We start from the raw sequence: 27,168 nt of genomic DNA, 5'->3' as shown, positions 1-27,168 counted from the left end.
TAATTTTTTGACAACTACCAGAGGCAGAACAAACTATCTATTCTTAAATCTTTAAAACTATATAGGCATTTTCAATAAATAAAAAAGTCAATTAAATCAGCTTCATGCTTTTTTTTTTTTTTTTTTTTTTTTTTTTATTTTAAAAAACTACATCCACGGGCTCATAGTTGCCCGTGCCTTTTTTTATTTTAAGAAAGTTCTTTTAATGTGGCGTACTTAATTTTGGGACAATTTAAACTGTACTTCAGCTTCATGCTGTACAACGCACACATGGTAGGCAGAGGGAACTTAGTGTTAAGACACTAGGTTCCGTTGCATATTTAGTGGCGGAACTCAAAGCCGCGCTTTGCCAAAACGAAGAAATAAAAATAAATATTAAAAAGAAAAAGAAATATTAAATACACACAAAATGCTTAAAATAAGTACTAAAATATCAATTCAAACGACATTTTCAGTTATAATGATGTTTTTAAGCTATCGGTTTGATATGTTCGATGAACCAATCAGCGCCGTTGATTAGATTATCCATTTCCACGGGAAGGCTGCTGAGGGCGTGGTTGTCCTCGTACATGAAAACTCTGGAATTACAAGAAAATGTATTATTTTTCGTGTATAAAGTATATGAGATACACATTTTTTTTATAGTTGTATCCTGTATATAGCACTGTCTCCCATTGAGATTTTTTCATACTGCACCGCACTGTTTTTTTAAAAAACACAAAACACAAAATTGTGTTGAATGGCGGATCTCAACGCCGCGCATTGCCTTTGTCACCAGAGCGAGGATATGAAGAAATTAAATATTTTTTTTGAGTGTGAACCCACAACCGTCGTGTTAATGTCACACGCTTGTGCCACGACAGTTTCGTTTATTTTATTACTTTATAAATAGTTAAAGAAAGGTTATGATATAAAAAGATTGAAGTGAAGATATAGAAACAAAATAAAAATAAAAAACAGGTAGAAAATAAAATAACTTCATTATAAGCATTCCTCAGAATGTAGACTGCACGTGAAATATAATGTTAGGACTCTCCGCTTTCTAATTTCCGCTCAATTTTCGAAACATCGCATACTGACTGACAGCTTCGTTCGTTTTGTCTTATAATCAAAACAAAAAACGAAACGTACACATTCCCCCTAAAAAAGGATCGAGCCCATAGCCCTTCACGATGGTCATTTTTATTTATCTCAAATAAAAAATTCTCACCTAGTATGAACTCCATTGGCCTTCAACTTCCTGCTGTATTCTAATCCCTGGTAATATGGAACCCTCTTATCTTTACTTCCCAACATCAGCGCGGTAGGTACAGTCACATTGTTAGCGTGAACTATCGGAGACACTTTGCGTAGAGCTAAGAGCTTCTCGTTCAACTCCTGACCACCTTCTTGGAACGGAAAACCGGCTTCCACTGAACACCTGTGGATATCAATGTAGTAATGAATACGAATATGTTGGAAACTAGCGTTTTAATAAGTATATGCCTAGTAATGGATTAAAAAAACTTTTAAAGAATGTTTTTCTGACAGAAAACCGAACATCTTAGTTTTTCTGGAAAAAAATGTATTAAAGAATAAGTTAAACACAATAAATAAAAAAAAAAACAAACTTAATAATAAGCCAGGATTTAATTCATTATATTTTAATAAGTTAAGGTAGGCAGAGGAAACATATTGAACCTTCAGGCACTCCGTTACCCACTTCGCAGATTTGATTAAAAAAACGTATTGAGTGATGGAAGTCAGTGCAACGCTTTGTCTTGGGACTAGAACCAGTAAATAAAACTAATTCACTTCCCTCAGCTGGGAATTGAACTCACAACCGACGGTGTGCCGCTGCGCCACGACCTCATTATAAACTTGATTATTTTTATATTATAGCAAAAAGTAGTTTGAGTAAGAAGGCAGACCCTGGCAATAGCCGGGATAAATGCCAGGAGGAAGAAGAGGAGAGCAAAAAGTATTTAAAATTAACTGAATAAAATATATTAGTATAGAGAAACATGCAATGGATAAATAAAAAAAAAATGATAAAAAAAAGTATATTATAAAATTAATAATAATTTTATTAGCACTTTAGTAAACTTTGTATGGTTATATTAAAACAATTATTAAAAAAGCACATTATTAAAAAAGCATAAAACTAAAAGAGATTCATAACAATACAAATAAGTTTTGCATCTAAAGTTTCACCTTTAACACAGCAAAAATAATCGCAAAATACTTAAATACAATATTATTTATTTTTAACCGACTTCTGTAAGAAAAGGAGGTTATCAATTCGACTGTATTTTTTTTTAATAAGTTTATTTGAAACATGTCAGTGCTTTTGTTGTGCAGTTTTGTTTACTATATGCGAACAAATTTTGGAAGATTTTCTGACGATCAGTTGATAGATATTAGAGTCAAGCGCGTTACAAAATGTTTTTGAAATAACGATTTTATTATATTATTTATATTACATATTATAACCTATTGAGAGTCACTCACCCATCTGGATTATCAGCATAATTAGTTTTTGTTGCCAAATCTATTAAAGGATTTCTCAAGACCATTGCTTTGAACATTTCAGAATGTTTCGCTAAATGACACCCAATGAATCCCCCAAAACTCCCCCCGTATATAACAACGTTGTATGTCTGTCTCTTTCTTTTTAACATTGTTAGAGCGAGAAGGCAATCTGTGACGTCATAGTCCCCTATATTCCCCATTAAGCATTTAACGTTTAAGTCTCCTTGGCCGGTGGAGCCGCGGTAGTTTATTCTAAGTGTTGCAAAACCTGAAGGATTATTTTAAGTTTTTTAACCGATTTCGTATAATAACCATTTTAATTGCATATTTAACTTGTATTTTTCGTAAATGCTCAGCGTCCATTGCGTTAAAAATTAAGTAAACATAGACAAAATGATTTAATTTTTTTAATACATACTACATTTGTATTGTTACGAATATTGTTAATATGCATAAGTTAGTAAATAAAAGAACAAATTCACCTTGGAGTAGTACTCATTTGTTTAACAGAATAGGTTTTTCTAATTATCCCGCAATTTTTTTTTTCAAATGTATCGAAAATATAGAACTGAGAGATTAATTACATAAAATTTCACGATTAACGCAACACAAAGAAACCGATTTATATATTTACAATATTATTGTTTCAATTAAAAGACCTCAAATAGCTCACCCATCAGGAATATCCCCATAGTTGGTTTCACTGACCAAATCTATTAAAGGATTTCTCAATACCATTGCTTTGAACATTTCAGACTGTTTCGCTAAATGACCACCAATGAATCCGCCAAAACTCGCCCCGTAGATAACGACTTTGTCTATGTGTCTCTCTCTTTTTAAAGTTGTGAGAGCGAGAAGACAATCTGTGACGTCATAGTTCGCTATATTCCCCAATAAGCATCTAAGGGCTAAGTCTCCTTGGCCGCTGGAGCCGCGGTAGTTTATTCTAAGTGTTGCGAAACCTACAAGATTTTATTTAAATACAATTTTACAATATGTATAGATGAATATCGATTTTATTAGACGTTATTATAATAAATCGATATATTTTGAACGTTACGTTAGATTTGTCTGGATAGCGCAAGTGTTATTGTATTCATTAATTTAGTTTATGCAGCCGGATTTTTTGTTTTATTTATACTTCACTTGTTAGGTATGTAAATAGTATTGTGCGGAAATTATTGTGATACATTTTTTTTGGTAAATTTCATTAGAAATATGTAGCATTCTGTATTTTTAATAAAATTACTTCAAAAATAATTAAGTAGGAATTGTGTATTTTTCGTAAGCGCTAAGCGTCCCTTGCGTTAAAGGTGAAATTCGTAAGGATATACATAGTACAATTATATTAAACTAGCGGCCCGCCCGCGGCTTCGCCTGCGTGAACTGTTATTATTAATGTCTGTCGTATAACTAACTCCTATGCAAAATTTCTGATTCCTAGCACTTGTAGTTTCTGAGATTTCGTGATGAGTGAGTGACCTTTCGATTTAGTGATCGACTACATTAATTAAAAAAAATATCCAATACATAAGTAAACCTGTATTGTTATTAATATTATACACATACAACAAGATCCCCAAATAAACGCAAAAGAAATAAATGAGTTACCTACCATTTCATATACTTTTCAAAAAGCCAAAGATAAAAGCTTGCAAAAAAAATAACCACATCAAAACAAACAGACTCACCAATCAGCTATATCACTGGTGTTATTCATGGACGCCAAATCTATAACTGGGTTTCTGGCAACCGTCGCCTTATACACATCAGAGTGTAATCCACTCAAATGAGTCACCAAGAAACCGCCATGAGAGCCTCCATATAGCATTAATTTCTCATTATTTATAGGAAATTTATCTACAGCTTTGTCTGTGGCTAGTTTGCAGTCCGCTACATCGGCGGAACCTATCCTGCCTGGTAGGAAGTGTATGGACGTATCCCCCGAACCCGCGGATCCCCTATAGTTGATTAGTATACATGCAAAGCCTGTAATGGGGAAATTATTTTTTTCAGCTTTTTTCCAGTAAGCACCTAGTGTCAATACACATCCTAATTCACTAAGCTTTAAAAACAAAATGGCCAACATTTGTTTTTATTTCTTAACTAGCGAGCCACGCGCGACCTCACTCTCTTAATCTTATTGCTACATTATAGCCAAATTATTTAAAACTTTAGCATAAATCATGGGCTAGGCGATTCTAATGTATAATCTATTTTATTGTAATGTTTCATCAAAATCCCTTTAGTTTTTTTTGCGTGAAAGTGGAACAAGCATCCATCCTCACCAACTATCACATGTATAATATTAGTATCTATGTACTCTACAAGATTTTTAACTTACACTCAGCTTATTACATAACTTTCTTATATTTTTGTTTATATAAAGATATTCTTTATTATAATAAATAATTTTGTTATTTTTCTTTTATGCCATTCAAAGTAACAGTAAAACGCAAGTGACACTTAGCATTTATCAAATACAAAACGTAATATTGTGTATTATGAATCTATATCATTTAAAATAATACGCTAAAAGCTTAATATGAATTATTCATAGTAATATTCTCTTTTTGCTTCACGCTATAATCCGCACATAGCAGGGTAGGCAGACGAAACCTGTACACCTAATGTTAAACAATTCATTCCCCACTTTCCGCCGACTGCTTTTTTATTTATTACTAATAGAAAATTCAATTCTTTGTTTCATTACCAGAGCGAAGACATGAAAATATTAAAAATTTTAATTCCTTGAACTAATTGAACCTACCTGTCGCCTTAACGGCCTTAAATATACACTAATTTAAATAGTAACAAACAGACTTGCCAATAAGATTAAAGAATGAAGCTTCTAATGAATACGCATTGACAAATGCGGAATGCGGTCCGCCGTGCGGCCATACTATCAATGGATGATCATTCCCTTCATTCGGACCGAAATATATAGCTGTGAACGATGCTGTAAATAAAAAAAATACGGGTACAGTTGGGAGTGTTAGTGGCAAGTCTGAAAGGCAATGGAGCGCCTTAACACTAAATTCCCAGGTTTGTAGCGCATTGGAACAGCGCAAAAGTATAACGCTAACATTTGTGGGTTCGATCCCACTGAGGAAAAATATTTTTTATTTATCCGCACTACCGAAATTTTAGGCAAATTCATAGGATATTAGATAAGAAACCTCCATGTATACATACAAACAGTATCTTCACTATTTTCGTGTTTCAAATCCATATATTCCAATTTGGAGTTGGCTATTGAACTTGGAACAACTTGTGGCATACTTATTCTCTTCCATTCAATATTATGTTCGTTAACTTCACTCGGCAACTTGGCGACAAATAACTGTAAGAATTTTAAGTTTAAATGTACAAATATATATTTAAGAATATAAAGAAAACCAAAGGCAAAGGCCATTGAGGCGCAAGAATATAACATCTGACTGTAAACATGACGATTAAGGGTTATGTATTACGATTACCAGTAATAAATTATTTCGATTTGCCCGCTTCAGTAAGAAAATAAATAATTTTAAATATATAATATTAAAAATAATGTTTGTTCACCCAATTCAGAAATACAAAACGTTAAGTTACACTAATCTCATAGTCATATAAATTCTCAAAATAATGATATATAAAACTAAGATGTATAGACTAATTGGATATATATACATAGAAATTATGAAAAAAAAACATGTTTTAAATATACCTGTCCTGGAGTACTCATATTGGAAAACGTTGCCAATATAACGTCAGATTGCACGCTCAATACGCTTGTTGAACCCGCTACCTCTTTGTTGTTAGATATATCCACTATGTTACCACTATCTGGAAAAAAATACAAATTAAATGAACAAGGATCTTGGAAAACAAGAATATTTCTTAGAAAAAAAATATAATACAAAATTAAAATAAGCAGTTTATTTTTTACATTTTGAACATTAATTAACAGAGAGCTTTAGAAATAAAATATGAAATTGGCATTTTGTTTATTTATGGTATTACAAATTCTTATTTATATATAGCGGTGCTGAGTTCTGCCAACCTGATATTTTAAGACACTCCGTTTACCGCTGTCCACCGAATTTTGGAGACATTGCGTGTTGAGTGGCTCAACTCAACGCCGCTCTTAGTCTCGATACCAGAGTAAAGAAATGGAAATATAAATTTTAAATAAATATTTCATTTCCTCGATTGAGGATTGAACCCACGAGTCGGTATACAGTCACATTTTGTACCTGCTCCACGACTGATTATTTAAAATATACATACCTAAATTCACAACATAACTTCTTATTTCATTTTGCTGTTGAGTGCTAAACACAAGTCTCTTTCCATCGCTACTAAAACCCTTTGATGGTAAATTTTGGCTGTAAATCCCATAAAAATCTCCATTACTTATTTGTATGTTTGTTTGTACTATGTCTATAAGAATAGATATTTTATCTATGACGTCACTCACGTCAGAATTTAAAATCGATGCAATCTGAAATTACAAAAGTGCAGGAGAGTTATTGAAAAAAAAATCTAATATTTATTCATATTTTATAAATATATTATAAGTAATTGAGATAGTCAATGATATATATATATATATTCATATTTTATTTATATATATATTTATATATATTTATCTTTACATTGTACTTAAAAAATAACACCAACAAACAAAAAAACCACAGAAATTCTCTATTAAATTAAACAAGCACCTCAAATTAATTATGTATATTATAAATTCAGTCATATTTAAACAAAAACTACAAAAAACTTACATTATCAGCCGCCATTTTAACAAGTTGATGACAAGCATGGTGCGGCCCCTGAGCTTCACGTTGTAGCCATACTAAATCTCCAGTAGGGGAGAAACGGGGGGAACGAACCGATTTGTTTTCTGGGCTTAGTTTCCCTATAAAATTTTAAAAACAAAATATTTTTTTTAGAAATGATAAAAACAAAAATATATTAGAAGAAACCTGCTTTTGATTATATGATTGTATACGCTCAACAATTGGAACCTTTTATATTTATTATTATATTTTTCTTGTACGCCGAAAACATATGCTTATCGCTCATTTGATGCAACGATGACGTAATTGTATTTTTAAAGAAAACTTAAATATGTCTATGTATGTGGAAAATCTATTTACAAACTCTAATTGCATTTCCTGTGGCACTTCTAAACAGAGCAAATACGTCATTGTTTTACCAAATGATACATGAAAACAAATTTCTCAAAAGACGGATTTATGGAAACACAACACTTAAGACGAAAATAAACCCGTTAGAATGATAAGTTTTAATGTTTATATTAATATTTTAATAAAAAAATAATTTTTATTTTTGTACTATAAGTAACAAAGTAACAATATAAACTCACTTAATCCGCCATTAAGAGGCGCACAGAATATATAACTGGGTCGATTGGTACAGTAAATTAGCCCCAGTCTCCTCACACCCGATATGTCCCACGCCACTCCCACTATACCATTTCCGGATGGGGTAAAACGAACCTTTTGATAAACAAAAAATTGTTAAAAAAAAGAGCAGCGTTGAGTTCCGCCAATCAACACGCAATGCCTCCAGAATTCGACGGAAAGTGGAGAACGGAGTGTTTTACCACTAGGTTCCGTCTGCTTAATAATTAGAAAAACACTAAAAACACATTTTAATTTATTATGTTTTGAGGCCACTGTGACATTATATAACACTTTTGTATTTTTTATATTTTCCCATTTTGTAGGGTACGTAGAGGGAACATAGTGTCAAGACTTACTAGAATGAAGAAATGAAAATTATTAATTAAAAATTATTATTTTGGACGGAAATGGAATTGACAACCACCATGTTTATATTCTAACTAAAGTTAGCAAATTCTAGCTAACACTCTCACTAGGCTACTACAAATTAATTAATTTAAGGGGGAGTCTTAACGCTAGGTTCTCGTGATCCTCTGCCTCTACTATATGCGTGATACACTGTTAACCTAAAAATAAAAATATATTGTTCTTACCTGTCCCGGACACCAATTATCTGGTATATTCTCCAAAATGGTGAATTTTTCTTCATCAACATTACATACAACTACGACTGTCTGATTCTTTCCGATTAATTGTTCCCCCCAATCTTCTCTATATAAATGCTCTTCGCCCTACGAAAGTAAAAATAAAAGTTATTAAAAATAATAAAAAAAATAAAGTAAACAATGTGGTTCAAAACTGAAATCAATATTTATAAGAAATAATAATTTTATTAAGTATATTTGATTTCAGATTTGCACTACGAACCCACAACCAGTCGGTTTTACAGTCAGACTTTATGCCCCTGCGAGACGACTAGCCTCAATATACTTATATAGTTATCGAAAAAAGAAACTAAAATACCGGTACTGGTTTCTTATCGACATTGCTCTTGTCTTCCGCAGGTTTCCTTTTGATGAATGGTTCAGACTTCTTTACTTTCCTTTCAGCGACATAAACTACTTGTTTTTCATCCGGCGACCAGTCCAAGCTCCCAAATTCAGCTAAAAAAATTTTTTATATATTTTTTTCAGTTTCACAGTACCATGAAGAACACCGTGTCTAAACACTTAATTCTTTACTTTTAGCTTAAAGATTTTAGAACGAGTGGCCATGCAAAATTACGCAAAATTTAGGAACATTGCGTTTTCAGTATTGGACGTCGCGCTTTTAACATTTTTTTTTTCCGATAAATTAACATTTATTTTCAGTGCAAAAATTTTTTAACTTAAATTATACTGATTAACTACAATTAACAATATGCCAACTAATTACAAGTAACAATGAATGGATAGATGCGTCCGAAGACGAACGCTTAGGCCCATCGTGTGCCTCTCTATCGTTTGTACCACTCTCTCGCTCACACGCTCGGCTCAGAAGGAACGTGACAAAGGGTCATGCTTTCTTTAAAACATATAAAAATTTCTTATATCTTTGGGTAGTAGAATTTTGTAAAAATCTTCTTAAGAAGATGCTAACAAAATAAATAAGTTCTAACAAACGTATATGAATTTCCACGCAGCTCGATGAGAATGGCTTAGTAGTCAGAGCGCTTGGACGGTTTACACAGTTTTTATGTTTTCTAAAAAAGTATTTTTCTTTCCTAAGCGTAGGATAACACTTTAAATACATAAATAAAACATTTACAAGACGTTATCACGTTAAAAGGATAAGATTACTTACAATCCGCATAAACATCTCCATGTATATCCAACGATGTTAGATCAATAGAATGCTTCAAACAGCAGTTGGACCAGACCTCGAGGAAGAACTTCTTCTTTGAGTTGTCCTTGTCGTCTTTTTCTTCTCTTATTACTGCTTTGAAACTTTCACTGGGTGACACAGCTGTTAGTAATCTATAAAATAATAAAGAGTTTTAAGTTGGAGGCAGTCATAGCGCAGAGGCAAAACCTGCGACCATAAGCGTGAAAGATTGTAGGTTCGATTTCCACTAAAGGAAATGTAATATTTAATTGGTCAATTAAATATATTAATTCACTGCACACACTTCACAAGGCAAAAAGCACAGTGTTGAGTTCCACCACTCAACTTCCAATGGGCTTTAGAATTCGGCGAAAAGTGGGGAACAGAGCGTCTTAACACTTGGTTCACTCTGCCTTCTCTGCTATGTGCCATTATATTTGCTTGAAAATTATTATTTATTTATTATTACATAATACTTTTATATTAAGGATCTAATACCTTTGCTGGGAAAACCAGTACAAAAGTACTGAAATTTCTCTTCAAAGTATTCAATTTGTTTTAATGGATGGTTAAACAATAAAAAATTTTTCATTTATTAGAAAAAAATATTAATATGTACCCTATAAAGTCTACAAAAAAATATACTCACTCATGACTTATATCAGTACCGAAATCACTCTGAGCAATCACTCCCAAATTGTCATCCAAAATATAATCTATAAAATACTGTGTATTCCGTCCCTTGTCCAAGTTACGAATTGACCATCTTGATGTAACCCTATTACCTTTATTATTTAACCTGCCCCCTACTATGGATGGTATTTTTGTTAGCGTTTTATATGCTTTTATTACATGTTCCATCTGAAATACATAAATATTTTTAAAATATTTATTATAAAACCATTGGAAGTAGACAACACTTTTTTATTTCTCCATATATCCTTGTTTTTGAGGCATCGCCAGTTTAGTGACAAAATTGAATGCCGTTTTTCTACCAGACAGGGAAAATAATTTAAACATTACTAGAGAATCAAAACTACAACTATTATGTTTGGACTTAGATAACCACAGCATCATTATAGCTTTCATGCTTGTTGGGTATCAATATTTACAACCAACATTTAAAGTAGACTTAAGTATTTTTTATATGGCTTCAATGAATTTCCCAATGAGACCGTTTTGGAGCAGTAAAAGTGTCAACTATAAATGCAATGGTTGTGGGTTCTGTTGCAGGGCTGTGGATAATTTTTTTTTAATTCCTAATTGTGAGACAAAGTTAGGTGTTGAATTACACTACTCAACACACAATGTCTGTATTTGGAATTTGGAAATGGAAAGCAGCTGAAAGAAATAATGAGATGACAAGAAAACTTACATGAGAAGACATCCTCCATATTTCCCCCATATTTTAGTTCTAACAACTGTTATCAATATCTGTAATATGATAAAGTGTAATTTATCAATTAAATATTTACTTTAGCTAAGATTTATAGCTGCTACAAGAATGTGTTTTAGTTTATATAGGTATAAAATATTACTAGAAATATTACTAGAAAAAAAATTTAGTAGCTAGTTTCACTCTTTTTCTCACAGTATGATGAACCTGGTATTGAGTGGTGGAACTCAACATCTGGCTTTGTATACCAGAACAGGGAAATGAAAAGATTAAGTATTTCTTTCCCCCGAGAGGGAATTGAACACACAATTGTTGTATTCACATTTGCAACCTTGTGCCCTGTGCCACGATGGTCTTACTTTATCATAATTGAATTAATTGATGTAAATTTTATGTTATCTTTCTGAGATGTAAATAAGTTACAGATTTAATATACATTGATAACATTATTTAACGTTTATTTACGACATAGCAATCGTTATCACAATTTATGTTTAAGAATAGTTTGATAAAATGTTAAATTTACGTTCGTTTAAACGAATTTTACGTTCGTATATAAAACATGTTTTTCGTTACTTACATCTATTTTAATGTAAACAAAATGACCTATAAAAGTTATAAAAGCAAATAAAACAATTTAAAAAATAACTTAAAGAGACAAGTTGCAATAAATAACTTTAGTATGAGTAAGGAACGCATAACATTTAATTATACAAGATCCAAAAAATAATAATTGAAATAATTAATATTTACCCGAAAATACGAAAAGAAAGAACTTTTCCACTGCTGTTTGTAAAACAGCTGATAAAGCAATTTTACCGGTGACAACTGTCAAATATATTTTGATAGTTATGTCTTATATCAGCTGACTAGGGATGTCTGCTATCGACTATTTTATGTATCGATACATCAATTCAAAATCAATTTTTCAGACAACTAAAATCTAATAGTTATACTGTTTTTACTATTAATATTAGATGGTAAGTAATTAAAACTTACTTATTTTTAGTTTATTTTGCAACAGTACGAATTTAATGTCATTTTCTTGCCAGGACAATCATAATGTGGAGAAAATACTTTAAAACATGTTCGCCTGTTTTTAAAAACTTATAATTTGTTTCAATACTTAAATATGCCTATTATATAACGAATAGTGTTGAAAATAATCATTTAATTCCGTATTAGAAGGTAACATATAAAATATATTTTAAGTTGTAAACACCGCATGTTAAAATATCGCGGTAGTAAAATGATAAGATTAAATAGAAAACCGCGTTTTGATAAACTTATGAAAAAATAAAATAAAAAACAAAAAAATAAACCACAAAATTAAACGAATGTTTTTGCAATAAATTCTCAATTAAGTAATTGGGAAAAGGGTTCTCTCTGTCTATCCTGCTATGTGGCTACAACGTAAAACTATAGTGTAATGTTATTAAAATGTAAAAAAAAACTATTAATGTTAGCAAATTTTAAATAATAAAAGTGATATTTTTTTATGCATTTAACAAATAATACGGCTTCACCAAAATTTGGTGAAACCGTACTATTTATACGTAGTCTATAGTTTATTGTATAATTTTAATTCTTTTTGGGCATATTTAAGTTGCATGAGAAAAGTATCTAGCAGAATATGTTGTATCCCGCATATACATAGGTAGTGTTAGGGCACTTCGTTCCCCATTCTCCGCAGATTTTTGTGAGATTGAGTAGCACAACTCAACACCGCGCTTTTGCTTTCCATACTAAAGCGAAGAAATAAAAATATTAATAAATCATATTTCATTATTCATAATTAGATTCCCACTAGGGAATTGTATAATATCGATTGGGAATCGAACCCACCGTCATCGCATTAATGTCATACGCTTATGCTCCTGCGCCACGACGGCCTCTAAGTTTCATCTTAAAAGAATTAATGTACCTACTCTTTAAGTTTTAAATTCTATCTCTATTGTATATTAACATTTTACCTACATTAGTAGTTATAAAAGTAATAAAAAATCACAGATGTAAGAACCTTCTTTTTTAGCTTCACGCTTCATCCCGCATACAACCTTGCGTTTTCGGTTGTCAATAAAATTGGGGAAAAGAAAATTGTACACGGAGTGGTGGAACTAAACGCAGCGCTTTATTATGAGAGACTGGGCGAATAAAAATATTTTAAATATAATAATTTCCCAAGTGAGTCGAATCCACAACCATCGCGTTAAAAGTCATTCTATCCCACCGTGTCACTCTATCCTCTATCCAACCAAGATTCCAGTGATAAAAATGTATGGCTTTACTTTAGTATTATTAATTAATTGACTTTGCGGGAAAACCTTTAGTTGTAACAATATGCCTAAACATTATTTTAAGAAATTGTCTACTTGAATTCTTACTTTTAATTTCATATTTCTACATTTAAACATATATACCTATTTTTTCTTTCAATCTAAGCTATTCTACAACAAGGTACAAGTACAAAGTACAAGCTAGGCTGCAAGTCCACTAGAAATATAAATTCTATTATCTATACTAGGAAACATTCATAGCAACATAACAGAATATATTCATAGCAACAATATTCAGTTTTAAATTGCATGTTCTTTTTTATTAGGATATTTTATTTCCTCAAGTGGAATTAAAACTCACAACCTGTAGTGTTTGCAGTCACACGCTTGTGCCACTGCGCTATGACTGGCCATTTGATGTTCTTATTTTGTTAAAAATACGACAAGAAAACAAAAAAAGATATTTATTAAATGAAAACAAAAGTTCAAAACTATAATTTAATGAATTGAATCAAACACTTAAGAAAGATTTTAATCTAAAAATAAGTTTCACTGCTTCACTGTATCCTGCACACAACACTGTTCCCCACTTTCCGCCGAATTCCAGAGGCATTGCGTGTTAAGTGGCGGAACTCAACGCCGCGCTTAGCGTGGACACCAGAGCGAAGAAATGAAAATATAAATTTAAATAAATATTTTATTTCCTCGAGTGGGAATCGAACCCACAACCTGTTTCGCTTACAGTCACACTTTGTGCCCCCGGGCCACAACTGGTCTTAAAAAAAGGTTTTGTTCATTATAAATACAACTTAAAACATAATATAAGTCAAAGCTTTAATAAAGCTTCAATTTTATGTACTGGAATGTTATTTACCCAACAATATGTTACCAGAGTGGAACGACTATTACCCGGAGCAGTATATATATATACAATTACAATTATCCTGGTAGGACCAAATTTGGGAATACAGTGTCTCCAAAGTATGTTTCTCCACCTACCCCACTTATTTGTATCATATAGGGAAGCTAAAAGAAATTATATTCTAAAAAGAATTTCTTAGGAAAATGATGGTAAAAGATATTGCCAGCTACTAAAAAGAAACATTTTCAAGCTAAGTGTATCAAAATCCACAGAAGCTTTCTCACAAGTTAACCATATGAGGTGAGGACAACACATTCAGTTATTTTACTCTGCAAAATTTCCTCCTTTTTGTTTTCTTGGTAAATATTGTTTATTTTCCTTGCTATTATATTTTTTTTGATAATATATAACAAAATACAATAGCAGCACCATATTTTTAACATTTAACTAATTGTTTGTAATGTTATGATTCTGTCCACTTATTTTTAGCCCGTTGTGGGTTTTATATTAAACAATGTAAGCCATTGTTTTCATTTTCAAATAAATTAACTGTTACTAATAAATAATAACTATTATTAAAAAGTTCTTTAAATAGGTAATATCAAATAGTGTATAATATATTTTACCGTTAACCAATTTACAGTCATTATTTGGTCATAAATTACTAAGCTTGTTTAATCTAAGTAGAAGTACCTCTTTTAAAATACTAAGAACGGTTGCATTTGTTTTATTGTAGATAGTAATCAGTGCACATATTGTTATCATATTACATAGAAATATGACTGCATGCTTCTTACTTATATAGAAGCAGATACAAATTCAGAAAGTTTGCTGTCTTTGATTTTGTTTCAACAAAAAACAAGTTACTTTTGCGGGCATAAAAGTGATTAAGGTAACAATAATTTAATTAATTATTTAGAATTATTTAACTTCGCATTTAATAAGTGTTAAAATAGTGGCCTAGTGGTTCTTCAATTAACTTATAATTTAGTATATCATTACCAAAAAGAAAATAAATGCCAGAGTTAAGGATATTCTAAAAGTCCACAGAGGTAATGCAGTAGCACTTTACAAGAGAAAGACTAATACTAAAAAGCAATCAAACAAAAAAATGTATGTAAAGCATGTAGTGTATTTTTAAGTTTAATTAAACTTATAAATTAACTATTGTTCTTTGCCTGTATCTTCTCATGAGCTCAACCATTTGAACGGGCTTTTTTCAAGTCAAAATTGCACATTTTTTTTTTGGTTATTTTGTTTTGCATTTTTTTATCTTTTATGACATGTCCAAGTGAATGTTAAGCATTTTTATGGAATAAAGATATTTTGACTTTGACTTTATTAAATTATATAAATAGTTGAATTGATAATCTGAATTAGAAGAAAAGCAAATTTTGGTTGCATTTAGTTTGAAAATCAGATGTCAGATACAAATATACTATTCTGCCAAATATGGTATCTGAAAAAGATCGCGCATATTTTTTGGCATCGGGAATACATGGACATACCGTGGCAATGTATATATCAAGCTTCCTTAGAATGAGCGGAAGCGAATCTTAGCAGGCACTAATCTACTGAAGTAGTTAAAACTGTTTTCAAAAGCTACTTCTTCTGTTTCTATAGTAGATAAAGCACAGGCGCTGAGCGTCCCAAAGTAAACCTGCCACCATTAACACATCATGGATGATTAGCCGTAATATAACGTTACATATTTATATCGATATCTGCAACTTTATATATCACATCCCTTAATTTATTTGTTTTATATGCAGACATCTGGATTTTTATTATTAATTTATGTTGTGTAAAATTTTACTCTTACAAATATCTTTTATTAAAATTTATTTGTTTATTTTAACACTTGTAGATTCTTGTTTTCTTTATAAGTCATCGTGACAGTGTCAACTGTCACTAGTGTAAGATTAATACTTTTTGTGACATAGATAGTAGTATTTTCGTCTTTTACAATTTTTAGTTTTCATAGTACAGTATTAACTGTTGCTAGTGAAATGATGTAAAAAAAGAACATTACCATCTATCATTAATAACATCTATTTCATTAAGAACATTTTTTTTTACCTCAATCCTATAGTAGGCAGGGAACCTAGGGTAAAAACCTGGAAGGAATCGATTGTTCGAGGCATTGCGTGTTGAGTGAAGGAACTCAACGCCGTGCATTGTGTTATTATCATAGCGTGGAAATGAAAATATTAAATAATTAATCCCCACGAGTGCATTCTCAGTCCACAACCGTCGCATTTTTTAAATATATTATTTCATTAATAGTCATCGGGTCAAATCCGCGAATTTACTCAGTTTCATTTTACTTAAATCAGCCAACGACGGCCTATTTTACTTAATTTTTTATATTCTCTTTGTTACATAGATATAGGTTTATTGTGTATTCCAAGATAAATTTTAATTCATTAGAAACGGTTGTTTACCAGAATAGAGTCCAATGGATTGTTTACGCTGACAGTGATTATCTAATGACGTTATTTTGTCTATTTATATGCTTTTATTATGGAATGGCAGTGTTGCCGGGTCTATTCGACATGGGTATTCTCTCTCTCTTATCTTTATAAAGTTCATCTACCTCCACCTTAAGGGCCACTCCACTGGTGCGGCACGGGAGCGTCGGCGGCGGTGTTCACCTACCACCAGGTGACCCGATCACTTGTTTGCCTTATCTTTTCCATAAAAAAACACTATACTAAACTGTAGCGTTCAAAAGTGTTAATGATGTTTGTATAATATTTAATCTATTAGAAATAGTCTTCAACTCCTTTGTAAAATCAGTTCTAGTTAAGCTCTTCCTTGCTTAAGTGTTCTCAGTAACAAACATTATTAATTTATCGTGACGCTACGCGGTTGTCAATTTCAAGGGCCTTTCTTAACTCTGGGCATTTAAATATTTTACTTTTAAATTATTCCTTTTACTATATCATTTTATTATTGACGTTTGTGGGCCCTGCATTGTAATCAGGTGGGTGTATTTGATACTCGTTGGCAAAATTTTGCAGAGTGAGGTCTAAAAAGTACAAAATTTTGATACGGCCGAAAGTTCAGACGACTTTTGACCAATACCGAAAGTATGGCCGAAACTACTATTTTCGGCCAGTCTAGTCAGAAACTTCAGTAAGTCACTAGTAACTGACTTACTGAAATGACTAAAATATATGTTCCACCACTCAACTCGCGACTCGAAACCGTGCCTTAACACTAGGTTCCTTCTGGCTACCCTGCTTTAGCTGGAAAAAAAGTAAAAAAAAATACAACTCTTATAAATAGAGTCATAAAAAGAAAGTAATATATAAGCTAAAGATGAGCTTAAATATATCTTTAATTATATTTCAGATATTAATACCAGCGGTAATAAGTAGGTACAAAATGGGGGAAATATGGAAACTGCCTTCTCATGTAAGTTTTATTATCTTGTACAAAACGTACCTAAATGTTGATATGAGAGTAAAGTTCTATATAAGCAATGTACGTGCTTGTTGACTTAAGGCTTGTGAAGGTTTGCTAAGCGCCGATCATCAATATCGCCTACACGGCATGTCATGATGTCCAGTTTGTTTCTTTTTTGTTATGAGATTTACAACTGCACTGAAACCCCTTTCTACCAGGTATGAAAGACTACGAGAAACTCAAAAACAGTTTCAAATAGTGTGCAGTTTGAGACCGATGAGGTTAATAATTATAACAATATATTTTAAAAAAATAATGTTAAAATGTTTGCAATGTTTGCAATTTCTTCCCATTGACCCTCATTTTCATTTCATAGACCCCTAATTTTTTTTTCGCCCACGGGGCGGGGCCCCCTTATCGTTCTGTATCTGAGGGTCGATATAGACCACTTTGGGAATCACTGGTCTAGAAGCTTTTGGAAGCTTTTTGGCAAGTCACGCCAATCACTGCAACAGCCGAACCGTGTTTAGACGTTTGTGAAAGCTTGTTTTTTTTTATTTCACTAGGCTTATAAATTAAAAAATTATATCACTTTAAAAGAATCTTCATCTTTCTACATTTCTATATTTTTAAGACACTCAGTTCGTTTTAGCTATAGTTCTCTTTTATATCCTTTAGCTGGAAAGCGTTATAGAGGCATATAAAACGTTATCAAAAATACCTTCAATAGTAGGAGGCAGGTTAAATAATAAAGGAAATAGAGTTGCATCAAGATGGTCCATTCGTAACTTGGACAAGGGAAGGATCACACAATACCTTATTGATTATATTTTGGATGAAAATTTGGAGGTGATTGCTCAGAGTGACTTTGGTGTCGATATAAGTAATGTGTGAGTATATTTCTATGTGTAATTTAAATTAATTTCTACAGTAGACTAGTAGAACTATTGCTCAAATACCTACCTAATAACCAAAGAAAAAAATTTTTTTAGAAGTTCATTATTCGGATCGAACCCACAACAATTATTTTTCGTTAAGACGCTGTACCTACTACTGCGCTACAAAGGTCCCATTATAATGATATTTTGACTTTATTTTATTTCCATAGAGTATTAGCCGCTGTCTCTCCTAATGAAAGCTTAAAAGCAATAATAAGAGAAGAAAAGGATGACGTAGACAGTTCAAAGAAGAAATTCTTCCTCGAAGTCTGGTCTAAGAGCTCTTTGAAGCATTCTATTGATCTTACGTCTTTGGATATACACGGAGACGTCTATGCGGATGGTAAGAATTTCTGTCTTATAAAATATTTTTTTCTGTATCACGCTGTGGCCCGCATGTAGCAGAGTAGGCACCCCCCACTTTCCCCCGAATTTCATGTGGAGTGACATAGGTACAGACAGCGCGAAGAAATGAAAATAATAAATCTTTAATTTCCTCTCTCTGAGTGGGAATCGCACCCACAACTTGTCGCGTGTACTTCTTGGCATCTCTACTCAATCAATTCATACCTAAGTTCGTAATTCTTACCTTTAGTATATCAAACAGAATTTTAATTTTCACTATTATGATTTTAAGCTGAATTTGGTAGCTTGGACTGGTCGTCAGATGGAAAACAATTAGTTTATGTAGCTGAGAAGAAGATAAAGAAGTCTGAGCCGTTTATTAAAAGGAAACCAGAAGGAGAAAAGAGTGACGCCGATAATAAGCCTGTACCGGTATGTTATATTCTTTTTATAAGTTTCATGCTGTTTGAAGGAATAGAGGGAATCTGGAAGCCAAGTGTGAGGACACTTCGTTCTTGTTATGACACTTACGTGGTTCACTTTATTATTAATCATTGTGAGTTAAGTGAAAGAACTCAACGCCGCTTTGTGTCTCGTGATCAAAGAAAGAAAAAGAAAATAAGTAATTAAATATTTTATTCCCCCGAGTGGGAATCGAACCCACAAGCCCGCAACGGACGCGTTTACAGTCGCACGCTTGTGGACATAAGCATTGCGCCACGACGATCTAAACTTTACATTAACAATCAATTTACCGATTGAGATTTGAAATCACTACACTTAATTAAGTGTATAAATATTATTTTAAATATTATATTAATAAGCAAATTTTGTAGGGTGAAGAGCACACTTACAGGCAAGACTGGGGGGACCAATTAGCAGGAAAGTATCACACTGTCATAGTCGTATGTAATGTTGAGGAAGAAAAATTCACCGTTTTGAAAAATATCCCTGATTGTTGGTGTCCGGGACAGGTAAGAAAAAGCATTGTAATTTATGTTATTTTTTTATTTTAGACGATGGCGTCGATAAAATGATTAGTTGATGCCAGTAGTGGTGCAAGAGCACAAATGTCCGACTGTAAACACGACTGGTTGTGGCTTCAATTACCATTTGAGGAAATGAAATAATTAATATTTTAATTTCCTCGCTCTGGTAACGAGACAAAGTGTGGCGTTGAGTTCCGCAACATGTGCCCTAATGGGAATGGATAGTCTTAACACTAGGCAGGCTCCTTCTGCCTACCTTACTATGTGCGGGATACAGCGGGAAGCTAAAAAAAAATAATTGATAATATTTAAAAACGTAAATTGTCTTCTGTATAGGTCCGTTTTTCCCCATCCGGTGATAGTGTCGTGGGGCTCGCGTTTGACATATCTGGTGTGAGGAGGCCAGCTACCTGTACACACCGAGCCAGTTATATATTCTGTGCATCTCTTACTGGAAAATTGAGTGAGTTTTGTTGTTTTTTCATTTATTAGATTTTTTCTGCTTTACACAAATATCAAAATTATATTTTCTTCCCCTGATTTGTTTATGGAGGGAAGCCGAAAACAGCAGCTAAATAAGGTGCAAAAAAACTAAAGTTACTTAGTTACTAAGTACATTTTAGTTAAAATAAGTATAAAGCTTAATTTTTTTGGTTAAAAATTTTAGGTTCTTAGTAACTAAGTACACTTTAGTTAAAATAAGTATAAAGCTTAATTTTTTTGGTTAAAAATTTTAGGTTCTTGCTAAGTGTTTGGAAATAGATAACGTTATTTCTAATATTATTGCCAACAAAATATTTAAAGCTTACTAAAATTAAATACTATTTTTTTGCTCCTAATTTTCCTAATAATTGCTAAAGCAACTACGACTCAAGCTCCATATTCCCTAACGGTAGTTACCGGTGTCGGGTGCACAGGAATTTTCGTGGTTTGTAACCAAGGTCTAACTGGGTTTGACTCTTAATACATTAGGTTAAGTGAAATAAATAAGTGTCTTAATAGGAACGGAATGTATTAACACTAGGTATCATAACACAATTTTCACGAAAAGTACCCTATATTCTTTTTTCTAAAAAATAATTCTAATCACAGTAATGATTTAAAAGCTTGATTTATTTCTGTCCTCCAAGGGACCGCAGAGGTCGAGATAAATAATTCAACAGGGAAAGTGATCCTACAGGGTTCCGTTTTTTTTATTTTGTAGTATGGAACTCTAAAAACGGAGTGGAGACGCATTTCCGTACGTAAAGGTATGAATGTATATCTCTACGCATTTCCTATATTTATTAGAGAAATTTCGGTCCAGTTTCCGTTCCGTTTTTGGAGAATTGGACATTGTCAATTAGTAGAAATCAGTGCCTCACAGTTCTTTGTCTCACCAGTCCGGAGTTAGTATGGTAATTTAAATATGCAATAATATACGAGTAAAGCTTAAATTCAAGACAGCCGTGAGTAGAAACAGATGTTTCGCAGCTGAGCCAAAATGGTGTCGATATATACAAACATTTTCATCATAAATAAACAGCTTTTAACAAAATACACAATTTCAAAGGGAAACTGAGTGCAGAAAACAAATCGGTGCGTTCGCCCCGCTTCTCCCCTACTGGAGACTTAGTATGGCTGCAACGAGATGCAAAAGGACCGTATCTCGCCTGTCTTCAACTTGTGAAAATGTCAGCAGACAATGTAAGCTTTATGTCTTTTTTACCTTCGGACTGTATCCCACATATGTCAGGGTAGGCAGAGGGAACCTAGTGTTCCGCTCCGTTACCCACTTTCGTATAAAAATATACTTAATTTACTGCATAATTTTATAATTTTCTTCAAGTTTACAATGAAAAGATATATTGTAATTTTTAGATTGCATTGATATTAAATTCTGATATAAGTGACGTCACAGATAAAATATCAATCGTAATAGACATAGTAGAAACAAAGAAGAAAATAACCAATGGAGATTTCTATGGGATTTACAATCAATATTTATCATCGGATGGTTTTAGTAGTGATGGGAAGAGATTTGTGTTTAGTACTCAACAACAAAATGAAATAAGAAGCTATGTTGTGGATTTAGGTAATTATATTGTTATAAGTTGGTTAAATTCTAGATAATATCTGCACTAATAGAATAGCATTCTTTCATGCCCAGAATACTTAAAATATAAAACTTTTTACAAAAAATAAAAATAGAAAGAAATTATAATCCATTTCATCTTATGTAATAATTAATAATTATTATTGTTTAAATTTATTTATTTCTTTTATGTTTGATTCTATTTTCCAGATAGTGGTAACATAGTGGATATATCTAACAACAAGGAGGTAGCGGGTTCAACAAGCGTATTGAGCGTGCAATCTGACATTGTATTGGCAACCTTTTCCAATATGAGTACTCCGGGCCAGGTGGGTTTTTGTACATATAAATTGAAATATATAAAATCACCAATTTTAAGTAATAATAATCAGCTTCACGCTGTATCCCGCGCACAGCAGGGTAGGCAGAGGGAACCTAGTGTTCAGACACTTCGTCAGTCCACTTACAAGTGGGGACACTTGTAAGTGGAATTGGAATTAATATCTTTATTCTGTTTATGTTTATATATTTATATAATTTATAAAATACAATAATCATCTTACAGTTATTTGCCGCCAAGTTACCAAATGTCGGTAATGAACAAAATATAGAATGGAAAAGAATAAGTGCGCCGCAAGACGTGCCAAGTTCAATAGCCAATGCCAAATTGGAATATATGAATTTGAAACACGAAAATTGTCAAGATCCTATTTGTAAGTGATAAATAAGTATAAATGAGGTTTTTATTTCTTACCTTTGTAAGAGTTATGAAAATATAAAAAATGTACTCTTAGCAAATAAGAAAAAAAAACTAAATTAAACGTATCCTGAGGCGTACTGTTCTCTCTGACGTAAAGATAAAATAATATATTTAAAATGTCCATTATGTTGTGGGGTCATATTTGAAGTATTTTGTGTAAGCCGATCTTATTTTTATTACGGAAACATTCCGTTTATCGTTTATAATATTACTTGTCGAGTAACGGAACCCATCGATTGTTTTGCCAAGACAAAGGAAAAAACAATGATTTAATTATAATCACCTTTTTGATTGGAAAATACACACTCACCTACACAATCATCACCACCACCATCACCGTTATCATCACCACCACCATCATCATCAACATAAATCATCTTAAATGACATAAAAATGCTTAAATAATTATTTTTAAATATTCCTTACAGCATCATTTACAACAATATACTATGGACCAAGTGAAGGAAACGACCACCCGCTAGTAGTGTGGCCGCATGGCGGACCGCATACTGTATATAGCAATGACTACTCTATAGAAGCTGCATTTTTTAATCTTATTGGTAAGTTAAAAAAAAAAATGTATATCAGCTTCACGCTGTATCCCGCACACAGCAGGGTAGTAGTAGGGAACCTATTGTTAAGACACTCCGTTCCCCACTTTCTGCCGAGAATGGAAACAGGTTGTCTTAACACTAGGCTCACAGGTTCCCTCTGCCCACTCTACTAAGTGCGAGATTCATTTATTTCATTTTGTCGCTAGCTCTCTGTAAAACAGGCTCTGTCATTTTAAATACTGACTTTCAGATTTATATTGAAGATTTAAAACATTTCAATAATGCAACCATTTTTAAATTTAATTTTCAAATATAATTTCTTACATACAAAATGTCATCATTACAGGGTTTGCATGTATATTAATCAACTTTCGAGGTTCCGCGGGTGCGGGTGACGCGGCCATACATTTCTTAATAGGCAGAATAGGTTCTACCGATATAGCGGATTGCAAACTCGCCACAGACAAAGCTATAGAGAAATTTCCCATAAATAATGAGAAATTAGTATTATATGGGGGTTCCTATGGCGGTACTCTTGTGACACACTTGAGTGGTCTCCCTGGCGTGTATAAAGCGGCGATTGCAAGAAATCCTGTAATAGACTTCGCGTCTATGAATACCAGTGATATAACTGATTGGTGAGTGTTTATGTTTGTTTCTTAACGTTTGCTTTTATTAGGTCGAACTGTAATTAAGTAACTATGTGAATCTAAGAATCTGAATTAGGTACTTGCATAAGTATATAATTTTTATATTATCATGAACGAATTATATTAGAATTTATGTTTAAATTTAATGGCGGAGATATTTGAACTTAAGTCGTTAGAACAATTGACCATCAACGAATATCACTACATATCTAATTATAACTAATTTGTGAGTTTTGTTCCACTATTACGCAAAAACTAGTGAACAGATTTACTTAGATGAAATTTCACAGCTTATCAGAATAACACATATTCTACAACAAGTTTAAGCAAGTAAATCCACATTTCGGTCGCTAGTTCTAAATATGATACAATTTTATTTTCTTAATTTTCATAATTTAAGCTTTTTTATTATAGCTGTTCGTGTATACATTTTTAAAGCTTACATGATTATGATACTTGTTCTTGCCTTGTTTATTAAAATTTTTACCCTTTATTAAGAATACTAATAATAACTTATAATTACTTTTCGACTTTTTTTCAAAATATAAGGTTTTTTTACATCTCCACAGGTGTTCAATAGAAGCTGGTATATCTTTCGTAGATGGTGGTCAGGAGTTCGACGATAACCTGTTAGCCTTACGCAAAGTATCTCCCATAGTTAACGCCCACAACGTGAAGGTTCCCACTGCGCTTATGTTGGCTACTAAGGATAAAAGGGTACCTAATTGCCAGGGAATTGAATATAGCAGGAAGTTGATGGCTAATAATGTTCATACTAAGTAAGTATTGTTTTTTTTTAAAGAATATATCGTTTCTTTTAATTCTCTTACTTTCTTCAGTTCCATGCTATATCCCGCATACAGCAGTGTAGGCAGAGGGAATCTACTACTACTATAAACATAAGATAATTATACAATTGACAAAACAAAAAAAACTACAATTTAATCATTATAATCAAGCCAAGTTGCCTCTATTTTGGCATGCCAATCTACATATTTTATTACTCGCATACCAGAGTCTTCATGTACGAGGACACCCACCCTCTGAGCAGCCTTCCTGTGGAAATGGACAGTTTCATCAACGGCGCCGACTGGTTCATTGAACATGTTAAGCCGAAAGCTTTAAATAAATGTGATAACAAAAAATGCCATTTAAATTAATGATTTAGTACTTATTTTAAGTTCATTTATCATTTTTATTTATCGTTTTAAAATGTTTATAAGATAAAGATTGATAGAACGTTATACCATATGGAGTTTAAGTTGTTTAAGTATTTTTTTATCTCCTATTGCCAAGATAATAATAAATATCCAAAAATTATGGAAGTAAGGCAACACTAATATGTGTATATTCATAAAAATGTCATTTGATCTCAATTATTTTTTTTTATTTACACTTGAATAATGATAATGATCTTTACGCTCTATTAATTTTATTTTTATATTTTTACTTTTTTTATTATTTTTAACCACTCAACTAATTATTAGTTTATGCATTACATGTAATATTTTTTAAATCTCTACTGTAATTTTGTAGATTAATTTTTCAACATTGTCTTTTACGAATTTAAGAGTGTATGAAAAGAAATATATTTATTTATACTTTTTTATAAAAAAAATTAAAATGGCCATCAGGGTAGGTATTCCAAATTTACTTTAGGAAATATTTTTCTATTTTTGTATTACATTTTAATACTATTGTATATTTATTACTTTTTAAAAATTAATAGCGATAAAGTTTAGTTATAATTTGTTATTTTTTTAAGGTAAAATCTTGGTTATGCCAGTATGAGATATATAATCTATGCTTTATAAATATAAAAGAAATGTACACATCTATTACATAATTTTTTATACCGATGAATAAATAAAAAAAATGCAATCACAGTTTTATTTTATTTTCAAAAGAACATCTACATCTATCTACATACCTATAACGTTTTAAAAATAAAAAAAAAATCTCCTTTTTTATTTCTTTTTTGTAACTTAAATCCGTAATAATGTTATAAAGCTTGAAGACATCAACATCGCAGGTGTACCTACATAGTGTAGGCGGGACAGTTGGAGGTTCGACTCACTTGTGTTTAAGTTATATAATTCATTTAAATTCTAATACGATCAAATATCAATCTTCTAAATGGTAATGCAGGTAAGTTTCCCCCATTGTAAAAGGCAATAAAAACAATATCATTACACGCGAACTGACCGCGGGGGATAAGCAGGTGTGTGACATATGGTAGAGGTGGTATAGAGACACCCTTTAAGTGCTAGAATTATTTGATGATTTGTGAAGTGTGAAATTGATCTACTTAAGATTATTTTGTCGGGGTCGTATTTGTTTACTTCAATCATTTTAATGTATTGTATTTTGAGGGTAGGCAGAGTCGGATTAAAGTTTCAATCATATCCGAAGACCTGACCGGAATTTTCTGCCTTGATCGGCAGAGCAGTGGTGAGCTGGTGTCGAATGGCGGAACTCAACGAAGCGCTTTGCCTCCTTACCTGGACGAGGAAAATATGACAAAATAATTAATTTCCTCAAGAGTCGAACACACAATTTGTGACGCGCCAGTCGCATGTTTGTGACCTTCCATCACGACGGGCCTCAAATTTCTCCACTCTCTCATATGATGTACCTATACACGAAGATGTATACCTACATTCATTTCATTTATTGTACTTCTTATCGGTTATATTTTAAACGTTTCAAGTAATTATAAAGAAGACCAATAAACCCATGTATTTCTAGTATTTATTTCTATTTATGCATAGATACTTAAGCATTTTTAGAAAATTGTATAAAGTATTAATTTGAAATTCGTTTCTAATTGATTAATGACTCAAAGGTCGTGAACTTTTGCGTATTGTTAAAAGGTTTTCTAGGCGGGTCTTAGATATGGGCTTATTCTATATATTGTATGTACCTATACCGAATTCAATTCAATCATCAAAGTTTTCAGTATCTGAAAATCTTCAAATACTTAGAAATATTTCAAGTTTTCAGAACTCTGAATTACTGAGCTTCACTATCCTGCACATAGCAGTACGTACTTAGAAGGACGTGGAAATCTTGGGGAGATTTCCACATCCATCCATTTACGCCGAATTCTAGAGGCATTGTGTGTTGTATGCAGGAATTCAACGCCGCGCTGTGGACACCATAGCTAAGAAATTAAAATATAA

The 27,168-nt window shown here is 32.2% G+C and overlaps 2 protein-coding genes across 5 annotated transcripts; one reads left to right on the top strand and one right to left on the bottom strand.

The window, feature by feature from the left end:
* Positions 1–108: 108 nt before the first annotated feature.
* Positions 109–12,017, bottom strand: LOC146531205 (acylamino-acid-releasing enzyme-like). 4 transcript variants are annotated; one of them, XM_085197951.1, is made up of 15 exons: positions 11,881–12,017; positions 11,107–11,165; positions 10,381–10,592; positions 9,711–9,883; positions 8,892–9,031; positions 8,522–8,659; positions 7,889–8,021; positions 7,284–7,417; positions 6,784–6,997; positions 6,221–6,339; positions 5,707–5,854; positions 5,339–5,470; positions 4,203–4,500; positions 1,211–1,420; positions 109–578 (listed from the first exon to the last, which is right to left on the bottom strand). In XM_085197951.1, the coding sequence occupies exons 2-15, from the start codon at positions 11,134–11,136 to the stop codon at positions 470–472; spliced, it is 2,190 nt and encodes a 729-aa protein (XP_085054077.1). In that variant the 5' UTR covers positions 11,137–11,165; positions 11,881–12,017; the 3' UTR covers positions 109–469. The 4 variants fall into 4 exon arrangements, with proteins under 4 accessions (XP_085054077.1, XP_085054078.1, XP_085054079.1 ...); XM_085197952.1 differs by lacking the exon at positions 11,881–12,017 and adding an exon at positions 11,708–11,727; XM_085197953.1 differs by lacking the exon at positions 4,203–4,500 and adding an exon at positions 3,185–3,473 and having other exon boundaries at positions 244–578.
* A 2,866-nt stretch (positions 12,018–14,883) lies between these two features.
* On the top strand, positions 14,884–25,485 carry LOC146531204 (acylamino-acid-releasing enzyme-like). The gene is made up of 15 exons (XM_085197950.1): positions 14,884–15,157; positions 17,629–17,685; positions 18,355–18,566; positions 18,785–18,957; positions 19,252–19,391; positions 19,796–19,933; positions 20,285–20,411; positions 21,501–21,634; positions 21,809–22,022; positions 22,233–22,351; positions 22,588–22,735; positions 23,211–23,342; positions 23,683–23,974; positions 24,556–24,765; positions 25,002–25,485. The coding sequence occupies exons 2-15, from the start codon at positions 17,656–17,658 to the stop codon at positions 25,144–25,146; spliced, it is 2,214 nt and encodes a 737-aa protein (XP_085054076.1). The 5' UTR covers positions 14,884–15,157; positions 17,629–17,655; the 3' UTR covers positions 25,147–25,485.
* The last annotated feature ends 1,683 nt before the right edge of the window (positions 25,486–27,168 follow it).

The sequence above is a fragment of the Heliconius melpomene genome, chromosome 15 (genome assembly GCF_056956725.1).
Source record: "Heliconius melpomene rosina isolate 202511_hmr_F chromosome 15, ASM5695672v1, whole genome shotgun sequence".
Classification (NCBI taxonomy): Eukaryota; Metazoa; Arthropoda; class Insecta; order Lepidoptera; family Nymphalidae; genus Heliconius; species Heliconius melpomene.
Note: the sequence above shows the minus strand (reverse complement) of the source record. Positions and strands in the feature narration are given on the sequence as shown.

What these genes read in the sequence shown, in the direction of transcription:
- LOC146531205 (XM_085197951.1), bottom strand. Translation starts at nt 11,136, where the DNA reads ATGGGGGAAATATGGAGGATGTCTTCTCAT. An exon ending in GCCTCTTAATGGCGGATTAA is followed by an intron (nt 7,418 to 7,888) that starts GTGAGTTTATAT and finishes AAAATTTTATAG; the next exon opens with GGAAACTAAGCCCAGAAAAC. An exon ending in ACCAGTGATATAGCTGATTG is followed by an intron (nt 1,421 to 4,202) that starts GTGAGTCTGTTT and finishes TGATATCCACAG; the next exon opens with GTGTTCAGTGGAAGCCGGTT.
- LOC146531204 (XM_085197950.1), top strand. Translation starts at nt 17,656, where the DNA reads ATGGGGGAAATATGGAAACTGCCTTCTCAT. An exon ending in ATTGTTGGTGTCCGGGACAG is followed by an intron (nt 19,934 to 20,284) that starts GTAAGAAAAAGC and finishes TCTTCTGTATAG; the next exon opens with GTCCGTTTTTCCCCATCCGG. An exon ending in ATATGAGTACTCCGGGCCAG is followed by an intron (nt 22,352 to 22,587) that starts GTGGGTTTTTGT and finishes ATCATCTTACAG; the next exon opens with TTATTTGCCGCCAAGTTACC.